The sequence below is a fragment of the Clarias gariepinus genome, chromosome 15, assembly GCF_024256425.1.
Source record: "Clarias gariepinus isolate MV-2021 ecotype Netherlands chromosome 15, CGAR_prim_01v2, whole genome shotgun sequence".
Taxonomy (NCBI): Eukaryota; Metazoa; Chordata; class Actinopteri; order Siluriformes; family Clariidae; genus Clarias; species Clarias gariepinus.
Window position 1 is genome coordinate 29,834,957 of NC_071114.1, and position 23,418 is coordinate 29,858,374.

Below are 23,418 nucleotides of genomic sequence, written 5' to 3' on the forward strand. Positions count from 1 at the left end.
GTGGAGCCTATCCCAGGAGACTTGGGTCTCGATCCATCACAGGGCACACACACTTACACACTACAGGGATTTTGGGAACGGCAATTAAACTTATCTGCATGTCATTGGGTTGTTGAAAGAAACCGGAGTACCCGGAGGAAACCCACCACAGTGAGAACATGCAAACTCCACACACACAGACCCGAGGCAGGAATCAAACCCTGGACCCTGCATATAGAGTAGTAATGATAATTCACATCGGATAGATATAAATATTGCACACGATTTTCATAATACTGCATAATTAGTGGTTTTGCATGTAATATTGTTATTGTAATAATATTGCACAATGTATCAGGCATGATAAAGTTCTAATGATTCATTCTGTCATGACACTCCCGAATGAAGGAGGAAGAGTTATAGAGTTTAATTGCCACTGGTATAAATCATGTCGTGTGGCGTTCAGTTTTAGACTTTGGTATTCTGAGTCTGTAGCTGAACGTGCTCCTGTATGACCTCAGTGACTCGTCTAGGGGATGTGATGTATTGTCCATGATACTGAGACGTTCCTTCAGCATCCTCCTCTCAGATACCTCAACTAGAGACTCCAGCTCCACTCCAATGACTGAGCCCGCTTTTCTGATCAGCTTGTTAAGTCTGTTGGTATCAGCGGATTTTAATCTGCTACCCCAGCAGACTACAGCAGAGAAGATGATGCTGGAGACCACAGAATAGTAAAACATCTGATATGCAAGTATCTATTGCAATAAAAGATTAAAAAATTGCTTCTCATTGTAGTGTTTACTACGTTCTGCCTGATCAATTAAATTCAATTTTAAGTATTCAATTTTATGCTTGTAGCCTTTTAGCTGTTATTTCTTTTGCTGTTTTTTAATAAAACACATACAGTATAGGAGTCAGGATCATACAGTACAGAGTGACGTATCATTTTTTTCAGGACAAAATAGGCAACATGATGAACTGATTTTAGTTCATTTCAACCAAATATACAAAATTCACATAGTCAAAGAAAAAGCACAGACACATGATCACGTTCTTTTTATTGTTGTTTTTGGTTGTTTCTATGACCAAAGAAATAATAATAATAATAATAATAATACTGTAAGCTCATTTTGTAAGTTTAACATTATTGCGACGTCATTCCCATATTCTGGTACGGGTAAAATTTACAGGTTATAAAAGTAATGATAACTGTTGTTCTACCTGATATCTCTGAAAACCCAAACACTGTTTGAAAACTGAAGCCTCCCTGTTAACACACCAACAAGGCTTCCATATAAGCACTTTTTAACATTTTTCAAAAGCGGAAGAACATCACTGGAAGATGGCAAAGAGTTCAGGAAGCCTTCGTTGAGCTTCCCTGAAAATGTCAAAAAATGTCAAAGCCTTTCAGGAACTTGTGCATGATGTCCATCGGAGGACAATACACAACGTTGCTGCCATTGTTGGTGTGTCATACTAGACAGTCCAGGTGATCCTCACGTGTGATTCGAATCCCGTGTGTTCCTGCCAAGTCCGTCCCCAGGCTGCTGACGCAGGATCAGAAGAACCATCTCATCAAAGTCTGCTAAGAACTCTGTCAGCATGCAATAGATAAACCGTCCTTCATGTCGAGGATCATTACCGGTGACGAAACTTGGGTGTACGGGTTCGACCCTGAGACGAAACAACAGTCTTCACGGTGGAAGAGCCCATCATCTCTTCGACCATAAAAGGTGAGACAGATCCACAGCTTGACCAAGTGCATGCTTATCGTCTTTTTCAACCTTTGCGGCATTGTGCATCAAAGGTCAGGGGTGTGGGTGAAGGTTGTGGTTTGGGGAGGTGTGGGGTAGTTTTGATTAAGTAAAAAGTTACTAATCTGATCAGAATAATGCAGATCTAAAGAATTATACTTGTAAGTCAAATAAAATGCATTTTTAGATAAAACCTACAAATAAAATATAATTAACCCCAATTTCATAATGTTCATAATGTTTTTTTTTTATTCCACCCATATTTGTAGAATGCCACGCCTTTTACTCTGTGGTTGGTTAGCTCTTCCTGACGACCAACTGCTGGACTGAACAATTGCTAAATCTTCTACATTTCTGAATGATTAGTCCAAGTATTGAAAAAAAACAAGTTTTATACATTGGAGGACCAGAAACCAGTCTCAGAAAAGTCTGTCTGTCTGTCTGTCTGTGTGTTTGTCCCACCAGGTTTTGTTACAGCATCACGCAAAACTCGCTGGACAGAATTTAATAAACTTTTGCCAGTCTTTAAGTATCTGCCTGAGGTTAAATCTTTTTAATTTTTCTTTTACTTATCAATTCATTTTTTCTTGTGTGTTTTAATCATTGAACTATGTATTGAATGCTTAACACCGACAAGCAAAAAGTTCAAAAAGTCTAAACAGTGGCTTTCATCCGACCTATCAACGGTTGTATTCATGCTCATCTTTATAATTAATAAAAGAAAGAGAAAAAATGATGAAAGAAAGAAAGAAAGAAAGAAAATACTTTTTCATTTGTTCTTCACATTCCCTTTCTGTCCCAGATCTTTATTTCATTTTCAAAGACATGCATAACCATTTCCTTTGTACAGTGGATTTTCAAACAAAACACACACACACACACACACACACACACACACACACACACACACACACACACACACACACACACACACACACACACACACACACACACACACACACACACACTGTCAGTGATGAAAGCAACATCACTTGCAGCTGCATGTCCATATTAATTGTGCTGCTTGCAATGTTAGGATTTATTTGCTAGACAAAATCTCTCCACTAGAGGGCAGTACAATGAGCCCTGAAATGAAGCTTTATGAAATAAACCTTTGGTGAATTGTACAGACTGGATCACAGAGGTTCAGACATTGCAGACCACCAGAGACGATCAAACACCTTTTAATACTGTATTTATTTAGCCAAGCATCTTTGTAAATAGATTAGCCTTAGGTAAAGGAGCAGATCTGGGGGACTCATGGATGTAAAGTATTATGGTGAACTGGTATGTTTAGATGCTGTCTTCCTCACTCTCATTGATCACTCAGGTTTGCTGACGGTGAGGTGATTGTTTGCTTTACATCTCAGTTCCCCCTCATGTTTGTGTTTCCTTCTGGCTCTCCCTTTTAGTTATGATGTCATAGTTAGTCCTGCCGGAGTCCCTGCTTGCACTCTGCACTAAATATACATTCACCTGCTACACATGTCGTTCCTGAGCTGCCAGTGATTCAGACTCCCTCTGCCCTCCGGACTTGTCTGACCCATCCTGGTGCCCCACTTCTGGTTGGAGTTCTGGTCGTACGTTTATTTCACATCAACATTCTGTGTGTACATCACTGCTATGCGTGTAGGGAATGTTGGTGAATGTCTACAAAATTCCACCGATCAGTACACCCTGCAACATCACCTGCACAGACATCGCTTCCTCCATGCGTTACCATGGTAACATAAGCACCTCGGATTCCTGATGCTGCTGCTGCTGTGGAAATTTATTGTGTCATATTGATATGATGTCATCCTCGATGATAATGATAGTAAATAAATAAATTCTTTTTTTCGAGGTCCATTTTTTTTCACGCTCCAGCGAGACGCAGTAACTGATGGGAATTTTTATTTATTTATTGTATTTATATAGTGTTATTGTATTTAGTTATTTTTTTTATCTCAATTTTTTTTCACTCCTCAATTAACATATTAAATTAGCTGCGCTTTATTCATTTATGTTCAAATATTCTAAAAAGTGGCTTGTTAGTTGTATTCATGTTTGTGTTTGTGTTTATAATTAAAAAAAGGAAGAAAGAAAATGACTTCCTTTATTTATTCTTTACTTTTCCTTTCTGTTCTAGATCAGAAAGAAAATCTTCTGTAAAGATTCAGGGTTGGTGATTATGTGCATAAACATATTCTTTGAACAGTGGATTTTCCAAACACACACACACCCACACACACCACTGTTAATGATGGATGCAACACTACTTTATATTAATTGTGCTGCTGCTTGGGATGCTACTATCTATTTACACAATTTGTCCACTAGGGGTCAGTATAACGAGCCCTTAAATGAAGCTTCGTGAAATGAATCTTTTGGTAGAACTATTGGCTGGAGGCCTCGACACCTAAACACAAAGCTTCATTTCCCAGTTACCCTCCCCACTGGGAATGAGGCGTCATTTCAGCGTCACCACTGTGGGTTTTAAGACGTGAGTGAGGTAAACGGAGCTAATCTCTAAACTTTTTGATGCCACAAGCTGACCTTTCCAACATGGCGGACGCGACGACGCTTCGCCGCCGCGGTCAATATGGCCGCCCGCTCATATGCGCTCCGCTAGGTATCCCACAATGCATTTCGGGAAAGGAAAACAGCAGTGAATGGCGGCGCGCGCTCGGCGCAGAGAGAGAGAGAGCTTCACCGCGAGCGACACCGAGCCGAGCCGGCGTTAGCACGGCGCGAGACTGCTCGTTTATTACACCGAGAATGAGGTGAAATCGACAGGATGGAGGCGAGAGCAGGACGAGGCTGAGGATGAGTCGTGGGAGGCGCGCGGGAGAGGGAATATTCCGTCGTTATTCGGTGGAATGAGATGAACTGCGGGCTGCTGCTGCTGCTTTTCTTCCCCCGATAAACACTGATTTTTATTCCTGTCTGGATTTTGTGCAAAAATACAGCAATTAATCGAGAAGAACAAGAAGAAGAAGAAGAAGGAGGAGAAGGAGGCAGGATTTTTTTCTTTCCAGCTTGGGGATAATAATATGTCAAGACGCAAACAGACCAACCCTTTTAAAGTGAATTGTAGGTATCCCAGGTATCGTACAGATATATTTAAATATACTCATCTCACATTACCGTAATGTCTGGAATAGCTCTCTAATCAGCATTGAACTCCTGTTTAATAAAGACTGGAGGTGATTCTATTGTAATTATTGTGTTCATTGCTAGAACTGGGACAGCTGATTCTCTATGACCATCTGTGTGTGTGTGTGTGTGTGTGTTGGATTAACACATCACTAACATTCTATCTATATGTAATCTATTACCTAATTTTTGATTTTTAGAATTAACTATTAAACTTTTAGTGAAGTATTTCATGAGCAAGTGAGTTATTTCTCTTGGCTTAGGAGCAAAACAAATATACTATTAATTATATAATTTTTTTGTTTATACAGGATTAGTACGGATTTAGTGTTGTTTAAGGTCCTTAAAGTTTATTATTATTATTATTATTATTATTGGTATTATTATTTAACAAGCACACAGAAATCTTACAAAGTGCTGCCGTCTATGTGAAGCGCTGAACCCTGAGTCGTAGATGTGTGAAAATGTAAAGCACGTCTGAAGCCTTATTAGTGTTGGTGTTTTAAAACAAAATGGACTAGAAGTTAATAAGTTGCGGTCGGGAATCTCGGCGTACTTTATGGCCAGATCAGCCATAAACCGAACCGATCACGATCCACAAATCAGAACCGGTGTGGTTGGTTGTCGACATCTCAATCTTTCCATTACGAACATGCCAGAAAATGTTATTTTAAATTGTTAGGCGCAACCTTACCGTCAAGAAACATCAATGATGGTCAAGTTATTTCCTGTTCTCACTTTTGTCGATTTCTTTTGTCTCTATATAAGTTAATATGAAAGTATTAACAGCTTTAAAGCACTTAGACTGAAGACTCCTTACATAGATGCTAAATAAATGCTTTTTATCCATTAAAATTTTTAAATAAAGCTAGTAGCAATGTGAGAGTTAAGGGCTATTCGCAGTCTATTGGGTTTTCGGAATAAACTGATGATGTTCAGAGTTGAATTTTTAAATTAAATATATTTAAACAAGTGAGTGTGGCGAGTTTAAGATTCTTATGATACAATCAGAATTGTAAATGAACTCAGACTTAAAATGTAATAAAAAATTATTATTGTTTACATTTTTATTACGTGACAGACTATTAGTATAAAAAAGCACCCCCCCCCCCTTTCTGCCGCATATATCCGAGATTTTGGAGATCTTCTATCTGATACCGAACGAGATTCCCTGCAAGCTTGTGCGACTAAAAATGCTAAAAATGCGATGAGAGGTTTTGATCGGACATGCTTTCGAGCTTAGCTCTCGTGTGCCTCTGTGTAATCAGTAAACAAGAGATAAACCTTAGTGCAAGTCCAGGGGTAAGAGTTACAGTCGTCCCGAAAATCTAATTTATCATTTGCTTATATAAAAATGGTTTGTGTTTAGATGTTTAATTTAGTTTTCAAATTTTTTTTTATTTTTTTATTTGAAGAACAGTTTTACAGTAGTATGTCACATCATATGATGTAATACTTTTTTTTGGGCACATCCGATTCAAGAGACAAATAGGCTTAAAATGCTTCCTAAACTGAATCTGACTCACCATATGCTTTCAGTAAAAACCTATGCAGCTCTGTACTGATGCCAAAATGGACTAATGGACATTTGCCTATTACTGGGAACTGGTTTTTATTCTCAAGAAAACATGAAACTGAAACATCTCACTTTGCTTTACTGGGTCATATTTTTAAAAGTGACAGCATCCTCTGTGATGCGCTTCTGTAGGAAAATAATGAACAACAGGGTTTTGTGATGAAGTCTAGTCACTCTTACCACCCTGAAGTTGATTATTCTCCCATACCAGCTTGTCCCAAAGTGTTTCCTCCTTGTTTTATTACAGCGACTTGCTAATAATATTAATAAATGGCACATCGTACTTTGTAACTGTTTGTAGTTTAATGTATTGTTACAGAACAAACGGTTCCTGTTTTCACTTGTGTTATGATCAGAGTAATATATTATATAGAGTAGATCAGACCACAGAGTTGCTCAGACCATGGGTCTCTTATATGGAGTAGATCAGACCACAGGTATTTTAAACACAGGTATCTCATCCAGCATAGATCAGACCACATTTTTTACAGAGTAGATCAGACTACAGGTTTTTAATACAGAGTAGATCAGACTACAGTTTATTTTTTTACAGAGTAGATCAGACTACAGTTTATTTTTTTACAGAGTAGATCAGACTACAGTTTATTTTTTTACAGAGTAGATCAGACTACATCTTTTTTTACAGAGTAGATCAGACTACGTTTTTTTTTTACAAAGTAGGTCAGACTACAGGATTTTTTTTACAGAGTAGATCAGACTACAGGATTTTTTTACAGAGTAGATCAGACTACAGTTTTTTTTACAGAGTAGATCAGACTACATCTTTTTTTACAGAGTAGGTCAGACTACATCTTTTTTTACAGAGTAGGTCAGACTACATCTTTTTTTACAGAGTAGGTCAGACTACAGGATTTTTTACAGAGTAGATCAGACTACAGGATTTTTTTACAGTGTAGATCAGACTACAGGATTTTTTTTACAGAGTAGATCAGACTACGGGATTTTTTACAGAGTAGATCAGACTACGGGATTTTTTACAGAGTAGATCAGACTACGGGATTTTTTTACAGAGTAGATCAGACTACAGGATTTTTTTACAGAGTAGATCAGACTACGGGATTTTTTACAGAGTAGATCAGACTACGGGATTTTTTACAGAGTAGATCAGACTACGGGATTTTTTACAGAGTAGATCAGACTACGGGATTTTTTACAGAGTAGATCAGACTACGTGATTTTTTACAGAGTAGATCAGACTACAGTTTTTTTACAGAGTAGATCAGACTACAGGATTTTTTTACAGAGTAGATCAGACCACATGTTTTTTTTACAGAGTAGATCAGACTACAGGTTTTTTTTATATAAAGTAGATTAGACTACAGGTTTTTTTTTACAGAGATGATCAGACTACAGTTTTTTTACAGAGTAGATCAGACTAAGTTTTTTTACAGAGTAGGTCAGATTACAGTTTTTTTTACAGAGTAGATCAGACTACAGGGTTTTTTACAGAGTAGATCAAACCACTGATGTTTTATAAAGAGTAGATCAGACCACTGATGATATATATATAGAGTAGATCTGAACACGTGTATCTTAAAATAAATCAGACCACTGTTTTAAAGAGTAGATCAGACCACCAATATCCTATATAGAGTACATCAGACTACAGATATCTTATATAAAGTAGATCAGACATTGATATCTTATAGAGAGAACATCAGATGTCTCTGCTGCGTAAATAAAAATAATGGACTGTGAGTGAAGGCGGCATGAGGAAGGTGTGTTTTAGTTACAGCTTTACCTCGGCCTGACACTGGAGACTCCTTCCATAAACATTACACAAACATGTCCTCTTTACACGTTTACACAACTCTCTGTGAACAAACCGTTACTACAGGAATTATATAACGTATTAAAACGCATTCGTGAATCTGACAAATCTGCTTCCGCACCATCTAACCAATTAGAAACCAGGATTTAATGAAACTGTGTTAAGACTCTGTCTGAAAGAAGAACAAAAAAAAGAACTGGGTAGATGATTAACGCCTTGTCCCCGGGCTTTCCTGCTCTTTTGCGTTTGAAATTTGCTTAACAAATTCAGAAAGAACGGATCTGCTGCGGTGTGGGTGGAGCTACAAATGGTGCAGATAAACCGATTGGTCAAACTGAGAATTGGAAGAGTCGCCCTGGTGTTAGATAACAGCCTTGTTGTATCGAAATATATACAATAAATAATAAATTCAATATGGCTTGAATGAACTTGTGTTTTCGTCAGGATTCAGACTTCCTGTTTAGGATGAACTTCCTGTTTTCACACTCACTACGCGTGGTACATCATCACCGTGTGTGAGCATACGTCTGTTTGTATTTCCGCAGCGTCCGACAAAACGTACAGCCAACTTTATATCCAGGGTTCTCCATGAATAAAAGTATTGGCACCACCCCCAACGGTTCGTTCTGATTCTTCTTCTCTAACCATGTCAGACAGATGCTGTTTGGATAGGTATAAATATTTGAACAAGGTCTCTGCCAGGTTGGAGTGACGGAGAACGATTTTTCTACACAAACCAGACATTGTAAAAGAGTTTGAGATCCGTGCGTAACGTGACGTTTTTGCGTTTATCAACGGACGATTTAGTAGACAAGTTTAGTCAGAGTGTCTGAAATTTGTTATTGAAATGTCAGAGAGCGAGGGCGCGGGAGCTGCTTGTCCGGAAGTAGTTTATTTTTTATTTTTTATCACAGGCGAACTTTTGTCGTATGATGAGACATGGAGGGCATACATTTTAGAGAGAGCACAGATATCGACTGATACATACACTATAATGCTCATGACATTTCCTTGAGAAGGAAGGTGATATAAAGTGTTCACACCAACACAGGGTATAAGGGCCTCCACCCATGCATATTTCCTGTCTTGTGTGTCTATGCGCTGTCTGTCTGCCTGTCCGTCTGCCTGTCTGTCTGTGGAGACGAGCGCTGAGAGGTGGGTGCTGTGAATTCAAGGCCACCCCCATAGCTCTGTGTTTAAACTTTGGCATACTCTGTCTCTTTTGTGTGTGTTTTGTTTGTAAACCCCCTCCCTCCTCCTCCCCCTTCGCCCTGGCGTGACTCGGACCCTTTCTGCCATCGTCTGTCGGCTGATGAGTCTGTCTCTTTGTCTGGATTCGGTCAGACACTGCGTCATCTGCCTACAGACACACAGACGCGGAGATAACATCAGAGTGGCAGCGAGAACGAGACGGGAAGAGAGAGGGAGGGAGGGAGGGAGGCGGTGGGGGGGGAAGGGAGGGTAGATAGACAGATGTACAGACAGAGCCCGGGCTGAACGAGTGTAAGGGGGGAGGGGGGATGGGTATCTCTCACATCAATCACAAGCCGTCGAGCCGGCCTGTTGTGGCAGTTCGGTCTGGAATGCCGAGACCGTCTTTCCTCATGCAAATCTGACGGCGCGTGAGTGAGACAGATGGACGGAGGGAGAGACGGAGTGAAGAACGTTCAGCATTAAGCAATGCTTAATTAATAAAAAAAAAAGAGAGAGAAAAAACACGACTAAAAATGTCATCATGTTTGACTTAATGTAGTTTGGAATAAAGTTTTTATTTATGTCCGTACTTTCTGTACTTTCACCCGAGCAAGCGAGAAGGAATTCATATTATCTAACTATGCTAGATAGTAGAGCTATGAATCATGGATAGACTGTCGCTTCGATTTAATATTTATTTTAATAGCACTCATTTTTACTGTCTAAAAACATATTAAAAACTACTAAAAGTACTAAAACCGTTTCAGTTTGTTTTGCGATTCTATCAATATGGAAAAAGTAATTTTATCTTCATATAATGTTGAAAATATGAAACACTCTAAACCAACCAACAGCGTACACTTAGTCCCCTACATACGAACGAGTCCAATTTGTTTGTAAGTCCAACAAACATTGTCTAGGATTGTCTACGAGGATACAGTACAGTGTTCTTTACAGTTGTGCCGTTTGATGAACGATTGATGCTAAAAGAACAAGTGATACCTTTTTTCCACCTGTATTCGTGTAGAAGAATTTGTGATTAGCTCACACATGTTTGGGTAGCACACCACCTGTAGGATCGTACAGGAACTGCAACATTTTACCGCCTCAAAGGCAAACGGATTTTAATTAAAAATGTATTTAAAAAAATCTATTTTTGGGGTAAGTGTTGGCACTACCTGAAGGATTCACGATACGTAACTGAACCTATACTTCCCTCATTTCTAAAAGCTAGTTGATCTAATTCTAAAGCTAATACATGTAAATCAAACAAGCGTCTGTCAGTGCGTTATTTCATTTGCGTTAAAGTAGTTAGCTCTGAAAGTGAGACGTTCGCCGAGTGGCTCTGGTGGGCGTGGTTTATTTCATTCATACACTGAATTAAAAAAGGATTGGGGGGGGGGGGAGCATCAATTAGGCACCAAGACGGTAGCGATAGATGTAAATGAGGGCCAGTTAGAGGTCAGATGGAGCTGGGAGATTCCTGAGGGTGTTCTTCTGAGTAAGAGAAATCGAAATGTTATTTATCTTTTGCTTAAAAATGTTAAAATCAACGTTAACCATAATTAATATTCCTGGTTATTGTGTAGTTAAGACTAAAGCTCAGAGCTTTACAAGATTATTATAAACGTGTTTCCCGAATTTATCTAATCAAACAGTGTTCACGGCAGGTGCACATCTTTTTGTTGCCAAGGGTGCCAATAGTTAACCGCCCCGTCCACCGCAAGAGCTTTACGTGACATCTTTCTGTCATCATCACTTGTGCACACACACACACACACACTCAGTAACTCTCTCCTCCGGTTCCCCACAGGGCCGTTTCACATGACAGGCTTCTCTGGCCCACAACACGCTTCGGAGATGGAGGCCAAAGACGACTTTGATGAAAACCCTGCATGCCACAGCGCCAACTGCGGAGACCTGGACGAGCAGGACGGCACCACCGGTGAACCTCTTAGACACTTTAGATATCCCGCTCAGCGCTTTAAACCCGTCACGCTAACGAAGCGTGTATATCTATATGTATATGTTTGTTTTCCTGTTTTCAGATGACAGCGACAGCGACTTGGACAAAGAGAACTCCTCCAGCACCTCGGCCGATGACAACATGGCGTGTCACAAGGCGAGTCAGTGCTCCGTTCACGGCGGAGGCATGAAGGAGGTGAGGCTCAAAATAAGGGGACATAACCTGAAGACTTCCTGGAAAAACTCTTGTGCATTCTGATTGGTCAGGAGGTGTTGATAGGTTTTCTCCAGACATGCAGGTCCAAATCAGAGGTTTATATCTACGTAAATAAAAGAAAGGGACCCGAAACTTGGGCAGTGCTTGGGTATGTCACAGCATCTAGTATTTTTTTTATTTTAGTGTATGGACAGAATATATGGAAGACACAGAAACGACGGTAATGCACCTACAAGCCGCCACAATCTAGAAACAGAAACGAAAGCACGACTCGGTATGAATAAAAATAAAAAATAAAAAAAAGTAGACTATCAAAACTGAACCTTCAAAGATGAATGGACAGATGCATCTATCTTTATTCTTCCTGCAGGAAGTTTAAAACCAGTTTGTCTCATATGTTTCTGAAACCGTGGCGCTAAAAACAAACAGAGATTAAACACGGGTCGTTAGAGCAAACATCCGCATCAGTCTGAGGTGAGAGCGCGTAAAATACCTGAACTGAGGGCCCGGTGTTGGGCTCTGAAATTAAAATGTTAATTAGAAATTAAGTTGTGAGCAGTTATGTGTCAGATTTTGTCGCAGCATCAGCAAAACTGTCTGGACAGACACTTTTGCAGTCCTTAGATCTCTGTCTGAAGTTTAATCCGCACCATAAGTGAATCTAAATGTGGAGTAAAAGTGATGTTATGAACAGTTATGTGTGGGATTTAATAATCTACTGTAAAATAATCTACTAATGCGCTACTGTCTCAATGTAAACAAACACCTGCACCAATAGATATTAATTAGAAAAGATAAAGTGAATATTTTGACTGGGATTAGTTCATATTGTCACTTTGGCTGAAATAACAGCGCTGAAGTGGTATAAGTGAATTTTAACACGCTGGAGTCGTTTCAAGACAAAACTCTCTGATTACCGACCAGGGAGTGTATTTGTCTGACGATAATAATATCACTGATTACATTAAAGATCAGCAGATTATTTTAAGCTTTAACCTTTTAACTGTTTTTGCAAACTCTTTAACTGTCAATGACGCGTACTAACACTAGTAGTTTCTATAGTAACAACTCGTTCATGTTCACTTAGGAAACATTTTAAAGAAAGTCGGCGCTCTCTTTAACATCATATGTTTCCTATGATGTAAGTGAAACCCGTATGTAGATAAGTTAGACATGGTAGATAAGTTAGAGCATTTAACTATCAACTTTAATTTTAAAATCATTATATGAAAGTTCTTTTTAAGAGATATTTAGATCCAGTGTTTAAATCAGCGTCTGGTTAAATCCCACAACAATGTCTTAGCACAGGTTCCGTCTCCTACTGTAAATCACGAGAACGCAACGAGGAAGTGTTAAGTAGTGAGATAATTCATTTCAATTAAAAGCTTGAATCAGTTAAAATAAACAAATAAATAAAGAAATAAAAACATTGACATAAATTTGAATGGATCGTATCGGGCGCATCTTTGCGGAGCTCTTTAATGAAAAGGCGAGAGACGAGAAAACGAGTCCTGGGTGTTATTTCAGAAGCGTGATTCATGCCTCTATGGCAACACGGTACAAAGCGTCACCACGACAGTCGAGATGACTCACACAGATTGGAAGGAGACGCTCATGTTCCACGCTAACGCCTCCTCGTTGTAGTTGGCAGCCAGATAAGCGTGGCAGAATGGGCAGAGAACAGATAGTGTGTGTGTGTGGTTAAAAGTCATACACTGGGCACATGGTACTACAGCATCACACCTCCCACACATCCCCACACACACACACACACAATCAGTGCACATTCTCGAGTGATTATCATTCAGCTCGGTGTGGGTATCATCACAGCTCACACCCGAAGTCCCTGTGCCTGATAATCATCGCATAACCTGTGAAAGAGGGAGGAGTTCCGCCATAATGGCTGCAAAGAAACCCTGGGAGGGGGGGTGCCAATACTTTTAAAATAATATCGATATGTAAAATCTAGTTGGAATACATGTATATATATTTAACATATTTTTACTCGTTTCTTTGTAAATGCTGCATAAAAAGAGGTTATGTATGGTATAACTCTATCTAGCTGATCGATGACATCACTCAGGGGGTTCTTGGTACCCTGCATGAAAGGGAACTAAATTCTGTACAGGTCCGGCTCGCTCATGGTTGCTACTAGTGTACGTATCTGCTGTTGTCTTAAAAGCGCTTCCTATATGTGTGTGTGTGTGTGTGTGTGTGTGTGTTGTGTTCATTAGGAGAGCGAGAGGGATTCAGACCTGGGTGGTAATTACGCCTGTCCCATCTGCACCCTGGAGTTCAGCACTCCAGATCAACTCATTGCACACGTCTACCAGGTGAGAAAATCATCACCATAATCATCACCGTTACCATCATCATGACCGCTTATCATCATCACCACCGTCACCATTACATTATCATAATCATTAATGTCATCATCAATCATTATTATATTTACCTCCATTGTGATCATCACTGCCACAACCTTCATTTTACCATTTTTTCCATCACCACTATACAGTCTGTCCCCAACTTACGAACATTTGAGTTAGGAATTTCTGCAGATATGAACGGACCGCGGTTCTACAAACATTTACGGAAGTAGTAAAAAAAGAAAAACAAACAAAGACACTGCACTGCCCCAGATACCTATATTTACAATTGTATACAGTATTGTCAGTGTGTAAGTGAATGTATAAAATGTCTAAAGTCCAGTATATTGTATGTGCGTGTGAGTGAAGGATAAATGAGTTGGCCTGACCGGTTTCAAAGAATTAGTCCGGGAGCTGACGATGTCCTGTAAAGCTGTCCTGATGGTGAATAATCCTAATTTCCGATAAACCTCAGCAAAACAGAGTTCACAGTCCAATACAGCTCTGCATGGTGTTAAAATGGTGAAATGGCAGCCGTTCACGCGCTCAGTAAAAACCAGGTACGTTTGTTATCCTGGGTCAACCTTTAGACGAGGTCAGCTGAACCCGCTGCATCACCGGGATTCCCCTCTTGATTTGGAGGTCTCGCGAAAGTATAAGAATGTTTGCAGCATGGCCTTAAATGCGCTCTTTTCTACCGTATTAAAAGAAACCATTTGTTTTGCTAGGTAGCGGGTCACAGCGTCAGTAACCCGCTTCCATCTTTCGCTTTCACGCGTGTACTTAGTAATTTTTAGCGAAAACCTCAGATACTGTTGGTTGGTTCCTGCGAGGTCTAGTTGTGCGTGATGACACTGGCAATGAGCTGTATTCCGCGGGATGGTGAACACGCAAATGCTTATGTAAATTTGTCGTCTGCGCATCTTTTGCACGGACAACTTTACCGCAAATCCTACACACCACTTTAGACGTATCTCGTGGCTGTCCTCTTTCATTCGGTCTAAAGCCAGAGTATTGCCAGATAGGCGAATTTGCACCTTTTGTGCTTATTCATGCCAGAGTCTCGCGGCAAAAGTGATTGACAGGTGTTAATTTGTGTGTAACTTATCTTTATTTATTTATGGTTTAGTTATGGGTAAAACAAAGACCATGCGGGTCAGGTAGTGGAAACAGTGGGCTACAATTAATTAATTTGTTATGAATTAATTATTTAACAACCGTGTGCACTTTATGTTGTATGTTGTCTGTAAAAACCCTGTAGATAGTCTTCCTTAGTTAGTTAGTTTTTGTTAATTTATGTTGTAATTTATGTTAGGACTATCTGTCTTGTCTCTGCTAGCCAGCTAACTAGGCCTCTTAGTTAGCTAGTTCAGTTTTTCTGTTAATTTATGTTGTAAATTGATGTTGCATGTAGCACCTTGGTCCTGGAGGAACGTTGTTTCGTTTCACTGTGTACTAACTGTATAGGGTTGAAGTGACATTAAGGCCTACTTGAACTCAAACCATAATACTCGCCATCACCACCGTTATAATGGTCCTAAGGCATAGGCCTAGCAGGGTTTCATTTTGGTTAGACATTTTTATATTACACAGACATTTCACAACCCATGACACCATATACACAGACAAATAAAAAAGAGCTCTCGTTCTTGCTGTTGTCCAGTACATTGCGTGAGCTGGTTTTCCCTGTCAGCACAAATATTTATTTTACAAAAAAAAGATTATTTATTTCCAGTTATTTTTCCACCATGGAAAAGTTGACACGCGATGCACAAATCCTCAAAATATTTTCATTTTTTTACAGTTTAAAACCATTTCCATTTTCTCACAGTGGAATGAAACACCAATGATTTGAGGGAATGAGCTTATAATCCAAACTCTTCTTCAATGTTCTGTAGCAAAGTACAGGTTATAATGTTGCATGATGGAGGAACAGCGAACTCATTATTTAAACCTCTGATCTAAATTGGGTCAGAACTACAGTAGATCTTGTGATGTTCAGTGGAAAATGTTAACTAAAATATGTAACTGTATGAAATGACATTCTGACTGTTTACTCTCTCTCTCTCTCTCTCTCTCTGATATTGTGAGCAGCACACGTCGACGGTGGGCAGCAGTAAAAGTTACATCTGTCCGGTGTGTGGACGAGCTCTCAGCTCACCCGGTTCTCTCGGACGTCACCTCCTCATCCATTCAGACGACCGACTCTCCAACTGCGCGGTGTGCGGAGCTCGCTTTACAGAAACCAACAACTTCAACAGGTCTGTAACCCAGTCGCTCCTCCACCTCACTCAGACGTGACGCTCAGAACGTTTACAAAAATGTTGCAATGATGGTTTGTCCCGTTTGTACACTTCTCAAATACTATTTTTAAGTCTAATTGAAAATGATTTATGAATTAAATCGACTCCGGCATTAATTCACACTTGTAGTAACACCGCTGAGGTGTTCAGATATGACATCGCACATAATTAAGATATAAAGCAGGACATTTATGTTTTTTTGTGTCATTTGTCTTCACACTGCAGGGAGAAGCTGAAGGAGTTCCTTAGTGCCAGTGATTTAGAAAGCGACAGCGGCGATCAGACCTGCTCCATGGTCCAGGCCGTGACCGTCTCTGATGGTCACATGTCCATCCAAGGGGCCAATCACGGAGCCTCCCCAGGCTCGGGCTACGCCCCGCTCCCGGGCAGCCTCCTCTCCTCTGGCTCTTCACTGCCCTCCTTCCCCGACTCGCTGCCTGACTTGTTGAACCCCGTGCCCGTGTACCCGGCGGGCGTGCTGCTGGTGTGTAACAGCTGTGTGGCGTACCAGCAGTTATCGGGCAGTCCGTCCTCCGCCATGAGAAAGTGGGCGTCGCGGCGCAGGAACGAACCGACGGAGGCGCGGGTGCAGCGGCTAGAGCGCGAACGCGTAGCCAAGAAGAGCAAGCGTGAGCGCGAGACGCCCGAGGAGCGCGAGCTGAGACGACTACGCGACCGAGAGGCCAAGCGCATGCAGCGGCTGCAGGAGACGCAGGAACAGCGGGCGCGGCGGCTCCAGCGGGATCGCGAGGCCATGCGCCTCAAACGTGCCACGGAGACGCCCGAAAGAAGACAGGCCCGGCTGGTGCGCGAACGAGAGGCCAAGCGGCTTAAGCGGAGACTCGATAAGATCGAACCCGCCCTGCGCGCTCAGATAGAGCACGATCCCGCTGCCGTGGCTGCGCTCACCGCCGACGTCAACCTCTTCCAGTTCCCCTTTTCCGTCCCGGTCTCCTCGATGGACAACGGGCTGTTCATGAAAATACCCTAACGGATTTCCTCTCGTACGTAATAAGATGAAATTATTCTGATAAGACTCACGTGACCACCTTAATTTATAAACAGGTGATATTTGTCCTGAGGTGAAAACCAAAAATTATGTTTTGAGTCCTAATTCACGTTATAAAAAATGACGCTAGGTTCTAATTACTGTTAATCGGCACAGCTTTAGCTAGCTCGTTAACCTAACAAGTGAGGGAAAACATTTTTTTTTCCTTCCTTGCACAGCGTTTAGGGCACAAACAGCTGGCCGGTTTTCACCTGAGCACAAACAGGAACTCCGATATTTATACTCCCCCGCAGGGTAAAGACTATCTGACGCCCCTTCCTCACGACCAAGCATGTTTTAGCGATCTGTCTCGCGTAATTCTACAGATCTAATCTGCATGTGGACCTACAGAGAGGAGGAAGAGATGTGCAGCCCGATGGGGCCGGAGTTTACTTTTTGTAGCTACAACTCCTCCTCTTCCTCCTCCTCCTCCTTTTCCTGCTGGAGCTCTGATCCACAGGTTCAACTACCTCGTCTCGAGACCTCTCTGCGCTCGATGTGTTCTGTTTGGACTGCAGGGACTCCACACACACACACACACACACACACACACACACACACACACACACACACACAGTGGTGCTTAGCTGCTTTCAGAATAATAGTGTCGTATCTGTCAGACGTTTCAAAAATTAAGTGAATGTAATAATGTCTCAGCCAGCAGGAGGCAGTCATGAGCACGGCTCCTGTCACTGTAACTACACTCAGTCACATAATCTAATGAAAAAAAATGACACAACTAAATGTTGCTGATGTAAAAATGCTAAACTTTTAGTTCCACAATGAAATTATAAAATATTGCTTTTAAAAAAAGCATTTAAAAGTCTTTTTTTTTTTTTTACTTTAACTGATCAGCCCTGTTTATAGGACATTTATTACACAACGCCCTCTAGTGTCACATTATGGAATTTATATTTATTTTTATTTTGGATATCTCTCCTCTAACAGTAAACAGATTAACGAGAGATGTGTTAGATGCTTATATACATAAACATATTTACAGGGTAAGGAGTCTCCAGTGTCCAGAGCTGTGGAGGAGAAAGACGTCGTTGTGAAAGCAGACTTATGCACAGATGACTCTCTTTCTGAAAAGAAAAGAGGAAATACCACTTGACAAACTCCCTCTCTCTCTCTCTCTCTCTCTGTTTCCACGCTGAACTTGTGGTAAACTCGAAACCTCCGTACTGATCTACATATACAGAACAACAACTAAAACAACACGGGTTCCTTCTTGTCTCAGGGATGTCGAGGGTGAACGGGTTCGTCCTCGCAGCCTGGGAGGATAGAAGAGAAGAAACTCTCCGTGCTTCTTCTCTTTGACGCTGCAGAACCGTGGAGAGAAGCACTGCCTCATCCTCGCTCCAATTGTTTTATCCACACCGACCTGCTGCTTGCTTACTTTTTTTCTTTTTTTCGGGTTTGACAACCCGTCCACGACGCAACAAGCGCTCAACTGACTAAAACTCTCAGACTCTCAGTCGCGCGACGTGACCTGGAACTCTCGTAGCGGCGTTCTCCTCTCCTCGACTCTCTGTGTATCATGATAAACGAACGCTAATGCTGCCTTTGTCACTGGAGAAATCTTTTTTTCAATGTTTTATATTTCGAGACAGGCATGACAAGTTCTGTTTAAAATAATTATTGTGAAAAAAAAAAACTGATTGCATGAAAGATGGATGAATGCAGATTCGAGGCAGTGAGCATGTTTGTAGTTCGATGGATGATTTTTGCATTAGAAGGTGAATAGATTTATACATATTTATTAAAGCTGCTGTAAGCGATGTTGGTCACGCCTTTCCTCTTCGGGTCCGAGTTCGATAAGGGCAAAAATAACCGCAAAATTTATCTTATAGTACGCGTTGTTTTTATGATTTTAAAACACCCAGTGAAGATGCAGCACTGTGCAAAAGTCTTTTTTTTGTTTCTTTTTAAATTTTTATGATTATTATTAAGTTAGTACAAAAAAAAGGATTTCCGTTTTCAAACATCAGTATTCCAGAAAACATGTATGTAAGCCAGGAAAGAAAGCAGCACATTATGTAATAGTGACGGGAATCGCCAGTTACCTCCCGATCCGATATCACGATACCTCGGCACCGAATCTTGCACTTATATATACTATAAGTATCATGATTTTATAAATATTCCCATTCGATATTACATTTGTCCTTGATTTAGTTCCAATTTTAAACCTTCAAAAAAAGTTTAAGTAATTCATTATATTTATCCCGCCCTTTATAACAAAATTTTTCTCACTTAAAAACCAAGTGCAGTGTATTTAAACAATACAAACTGAGTCAACCGCCATAACTATTATTTCTAAACAAACTTAGCAAACACTTAACTCCTACCACACAGGATGAAAATGTGTAAATAGTTCAGAGTGCGCCACCTGTAGGATTATAAAGAAATGACGATGTTTTACCTCCTCAAACACCTCCAAAATGTTAAAACGCAACAGTGAGTGTAAGGGTGTGTGTTGGCTTCTAACACACGATTGTCCACTAATTATCGTCAGCGGGGATGTGAGACTGGTGTAGGTGTGTGTAATGAGTTTGTTTGAGACTGATCAGCTCATGGAGTTTGGAGAACAAGGCAGATTGGAGGCTTTTAACTCGCGTGATGGTGAAAAATGTTTCTGTTGCGCCGCTTGGAAGCTTCTACGCTCCGTACAGGATCTGTATTTGAGTCTGATTACTGGTCACGCTCAATCAAACTGGAAAAAATTTAAAATTAAAAAATCATTGACACCAAAATGTTTTTATTTTATTTTTTAAGTGTGGCGATACGTAAATCACCAAATGAAAGAATCGCGATTCATAACAGCATCTATTTTTTTTCCGCATCTTTATTATTATTAATTGACCACCTTTTAGACAAAAAAAAAAATCATTATTTAAGCTGCCGGGTTTCAGACACCTAAAAGCGTCATCACACCAAATACTGACCTTGATTCAGTAATTACTGTTTACAGGCTTTATAAGTATATATAAGGTTTTTATAGGAGTCTTTGCGTTACAGCAGTCGTTTCATGTGCCTAAGACTTTTGCACAGTACTGTTTATCTGGAAATTAAGAAAAAAAAATTACAGCTCAGTTAAACTAGCTAGCTAATATTGGCATAAACGTATATAAAAGGAGGCTAGCTGGCTAGCATTATACTAAGCGATGAGTTAACTAAACTGCACCTAGATATCAAGCTAGCTGAAATGTAATTGTGATAAGGCTTTTCTAGGGTTTATTTATTTTTTTGTTGTTTGTTTGTTTGTTTTTTTCTTCCCGCTGAAGAACAGACCTCTGTTTTATCCCAGAACTTCTGCTAGCGAAAAATAAATAAATAAAAATCTTCGCTTCACTTCCGCTCGCGTCTCTTTTGGCAGGTTTCCCCCCGCGATCGCTGTCAGGATGTAACTAGCCGAAGTGTTCTTAAAATTCGATTACAGCAGCTTTAGATACTGTTTACACACAGATTTAACTTATCCATAACTCCTGAATGATACCTCTTGAAAACAAACAAACAAACGAACAGGGTCAGATCATATTGTACTTTATTGTTTACTGTAAACTGTTTTCCTTTCCTCCATTCCGATTCTTTATTCCAGTTATCGCTGAAAGAAAAACAACACTGACACGCCAGTTGAGGTTAACAAGATTGACCGTTTTGAGGTTTTTCTTCGTTCCTGCCGTCGGAGCCGACGCGGCAGCGTGATGTTGAGTCTGGATCAGAGATAGAAAGAGGTGCGAGTGAGATAAATAACTATGCAACGATTCTGTACTCCAAACCCTGTACATCTTGACACTTTCTATTGATACTATGCAGCTGAAAGGTGAAAGGAGACGGGATTGCATACAGCAAATCAACATACACACACACACACACACACACACACGCATCTAAACTCTGAAATCTGTACTTGGCACGTCTGATGTATAGGTTTTTGTTTCCCCCTCCCGTGTTGATCGCGGTTTGGAGCGATGGTGTGAAAAATCAAATCTGAGTTTACAAACCAAGTATCAGAGTTAAACTTCGGTCTACACTCAAAAAAAACAATATCTTCTCATGAAACAGCCTCTAGCCTACAAAAACCCTGTTTAACCCTAGAACCCATTTAGTTAAAACGCTCAGTTCTGCGTGACACGTACTCCTCACAGGAACACAGGTTCCTCTAGAACTCCTCTAGATCCTGGAGAACCAGCATGTCCGGAATTCTCTCTAAAACACTAAAGTGGATCTCCAGGAGTGTAGTTGGGAACCTGATCCTGAGAGGAACATCTGAAAAACCCCTACGCCCTTAATGTACTTTGATGTGGAGATAAAAAGTACCTGGCTTTCGACAACATCGTGACTTCTCCAGCTAACGAGACGTTTTTTATTCCAAGTTCTGATTGGCTGATAAAAAAAAAATGAAATTTAAACAGCAGCACCTGCGCCGCTGACGGAAATGTAAAACCGTTTCATCTTTTGCACAAAACAAACCTCGCACATGAATTACACCCGATCTTTTAAGGTTTAAACTATGTTTTTTCTTTTCTTTTCCCTCAGAATGTGGGTCTAGAATTCGCCTCTTCTTATCTTGATCCAAAATCCACACGCAGGTTCGGTCCTTTTCGAGGCCAATCTATTTTTAAAAGAAAGACCAGAGAATTTTATGAAACACTGGTTCTAAGGTGTGCCAAGTGTGTGTGTGTGTGTGTGTGTGTGTGTGTGTGTCGAAGTGTTATGCGTTGAGAAGAACCCTGAAATGTGCATGCATATGTTCCTCTTTTATACGCTTGTGTTTTGTTCTTTGCCTGCTTCGTTCTCTCGCTCTGTGTCAAAGGACCTAAAGACAAATTGGCTTTTTTTTTTTTGGTTGTGTTTTGTATACATTTTTTTTCGGTTCGTCCTTCAGGAGACGCTCGGACCACGTTTACAAACGTCTACAGACGGCAAAACGGCTAACGCTACGTGTCGACTGGCACGGCTTGTCGCCGAACGGCTTTTCCTCGACCTTTGACCTCAATCTGTATCGATCGCAGCGGATCCTAAACCATGAAGCCTCCCGTTTGTCGAACTCTTGATTGACTGAACGAGCCGTGCGGCGGAGCTGCAAGTCGACACGTGCGCGAGAAAACAGGACAGAAGTACAGTAGTGTATTTATACACACATGTGGAAAGCCATTCTCTGTTACTGGATTAACAGATTAAAATGTCAGGATGAAACTGGGATCAATAAACGTTGACCTGGCTGCAAAAATGCATGTGTGTGTGTGTGTGTGTATTAGTGTGTGGAAACAATGCAGCTCTTCACGATTAGATCTTCACTGAGACTATGGGCCTTCAACTAGAAGAAAAGAAATAATTTTATACAGGAAATATTTAAATATTGTGTACTGTATTTCTATAATGATCTATAATTACATTCACACCTTTTCCCATAAAATCAGATTATTTAAATTATTATAAACCCGTCATTGACGGGAAAGGAGTGTGTAGAAATTGTTCAAAGGTTAAAGGTAAAAATAAGCTGATTGGCGTTAATATAATAAGAATAATTATTATTATTAATATAATTAATAATTATTAATATAATAATTCTGTGTCTTATGCGTGTCTTGGCTCTGTTGTGTGATGCATATAGCCACGCCCACCTCCAGGGAATAAGCAGTTAGTTAGTCCCCCTAGTGGTTAAACAGGTAAAGTACAACACCATTTAAATAATATTCTTTTTATTTATTTATTTTACTTCTTAGAACCCACACGTTTATGCCAGAATCTTCTCCGGCCAGTGAGTTTAATCTGACTCGTGTTGTTGGTGTTAGCATTTAGCGGTCATGCTGCTTTCTGCTGAACATTCCAGGTTGAACTTTCTTAATGGCTCAAACGCTTAAGTTTGATTTCGAATTGATTTAAATACTTTATTTCGAACATGTAACAATAGAACAAACAAAATAAAATAAACAAGCAGAACGAATATGTTCGAAAAGGAATAGGAAGAAGTATAAACATATTTAATCCTACTCCTTTTGACTGAGGTGTTCTGGGTTATTGATCTAAAGGTCAGGGGTTCAAGCCCCAGTACCACAAAGCTGCCACTGTTTTGT

General features: G+C 40.3%; 1 protein-coding gene across 5 annotated transcripts; it reads left to right on the forward strand.

The window, feature by feature from the left end:
* Positions 1–4,425: 4,425 nt before the first annotated feature.
* On the forward strand, positions 4,426–22,639 carry znf821 (zinc finger protein 821). 5 transcript variants are annotated; one of them, XR_008365716.1, is made up of 7 exons: positions 4,426–4,808; positions 11,247–11,378; positions 11,482–11,594; positions 13,850–13,948; positions 16,079–16,245; positions 16,513–21,072; positions 22,227–22,639. XR_008365716.1 is itself a non-coding variant. In XM_053513786.1 (7 exons), the coding sequence occupies exons 1-6, from the start codon at positions 4,769–4,771 to the stop codon at positions 17,276–17,278; spliced, it is 1,317 nt and encodes a 438-aa protein (XP_053369761.1). In that variant the 5' UTR covers positions 4,426–4,768; the 3' UTR covers positions 17,279–17,291; positions 20,937–22,639. The 5 variants fall into 5 exon arrangements, 3 of the variants coding, with proteins under 3 accessions (XP_053369761.1, XP_053369762.1, XP_053369760.1); XR_008365715.1 differs by having other exon boundaries at positions 16,513–19,074; positions 20,937–22,639; XM_053513786.1 differs by having other exon boundaries at positions 16,513–17,291; positions 20,937–22,639.
* The last annotated feature ends 779 nt before the right edge of the window (positions 22,640–23,418 follow it).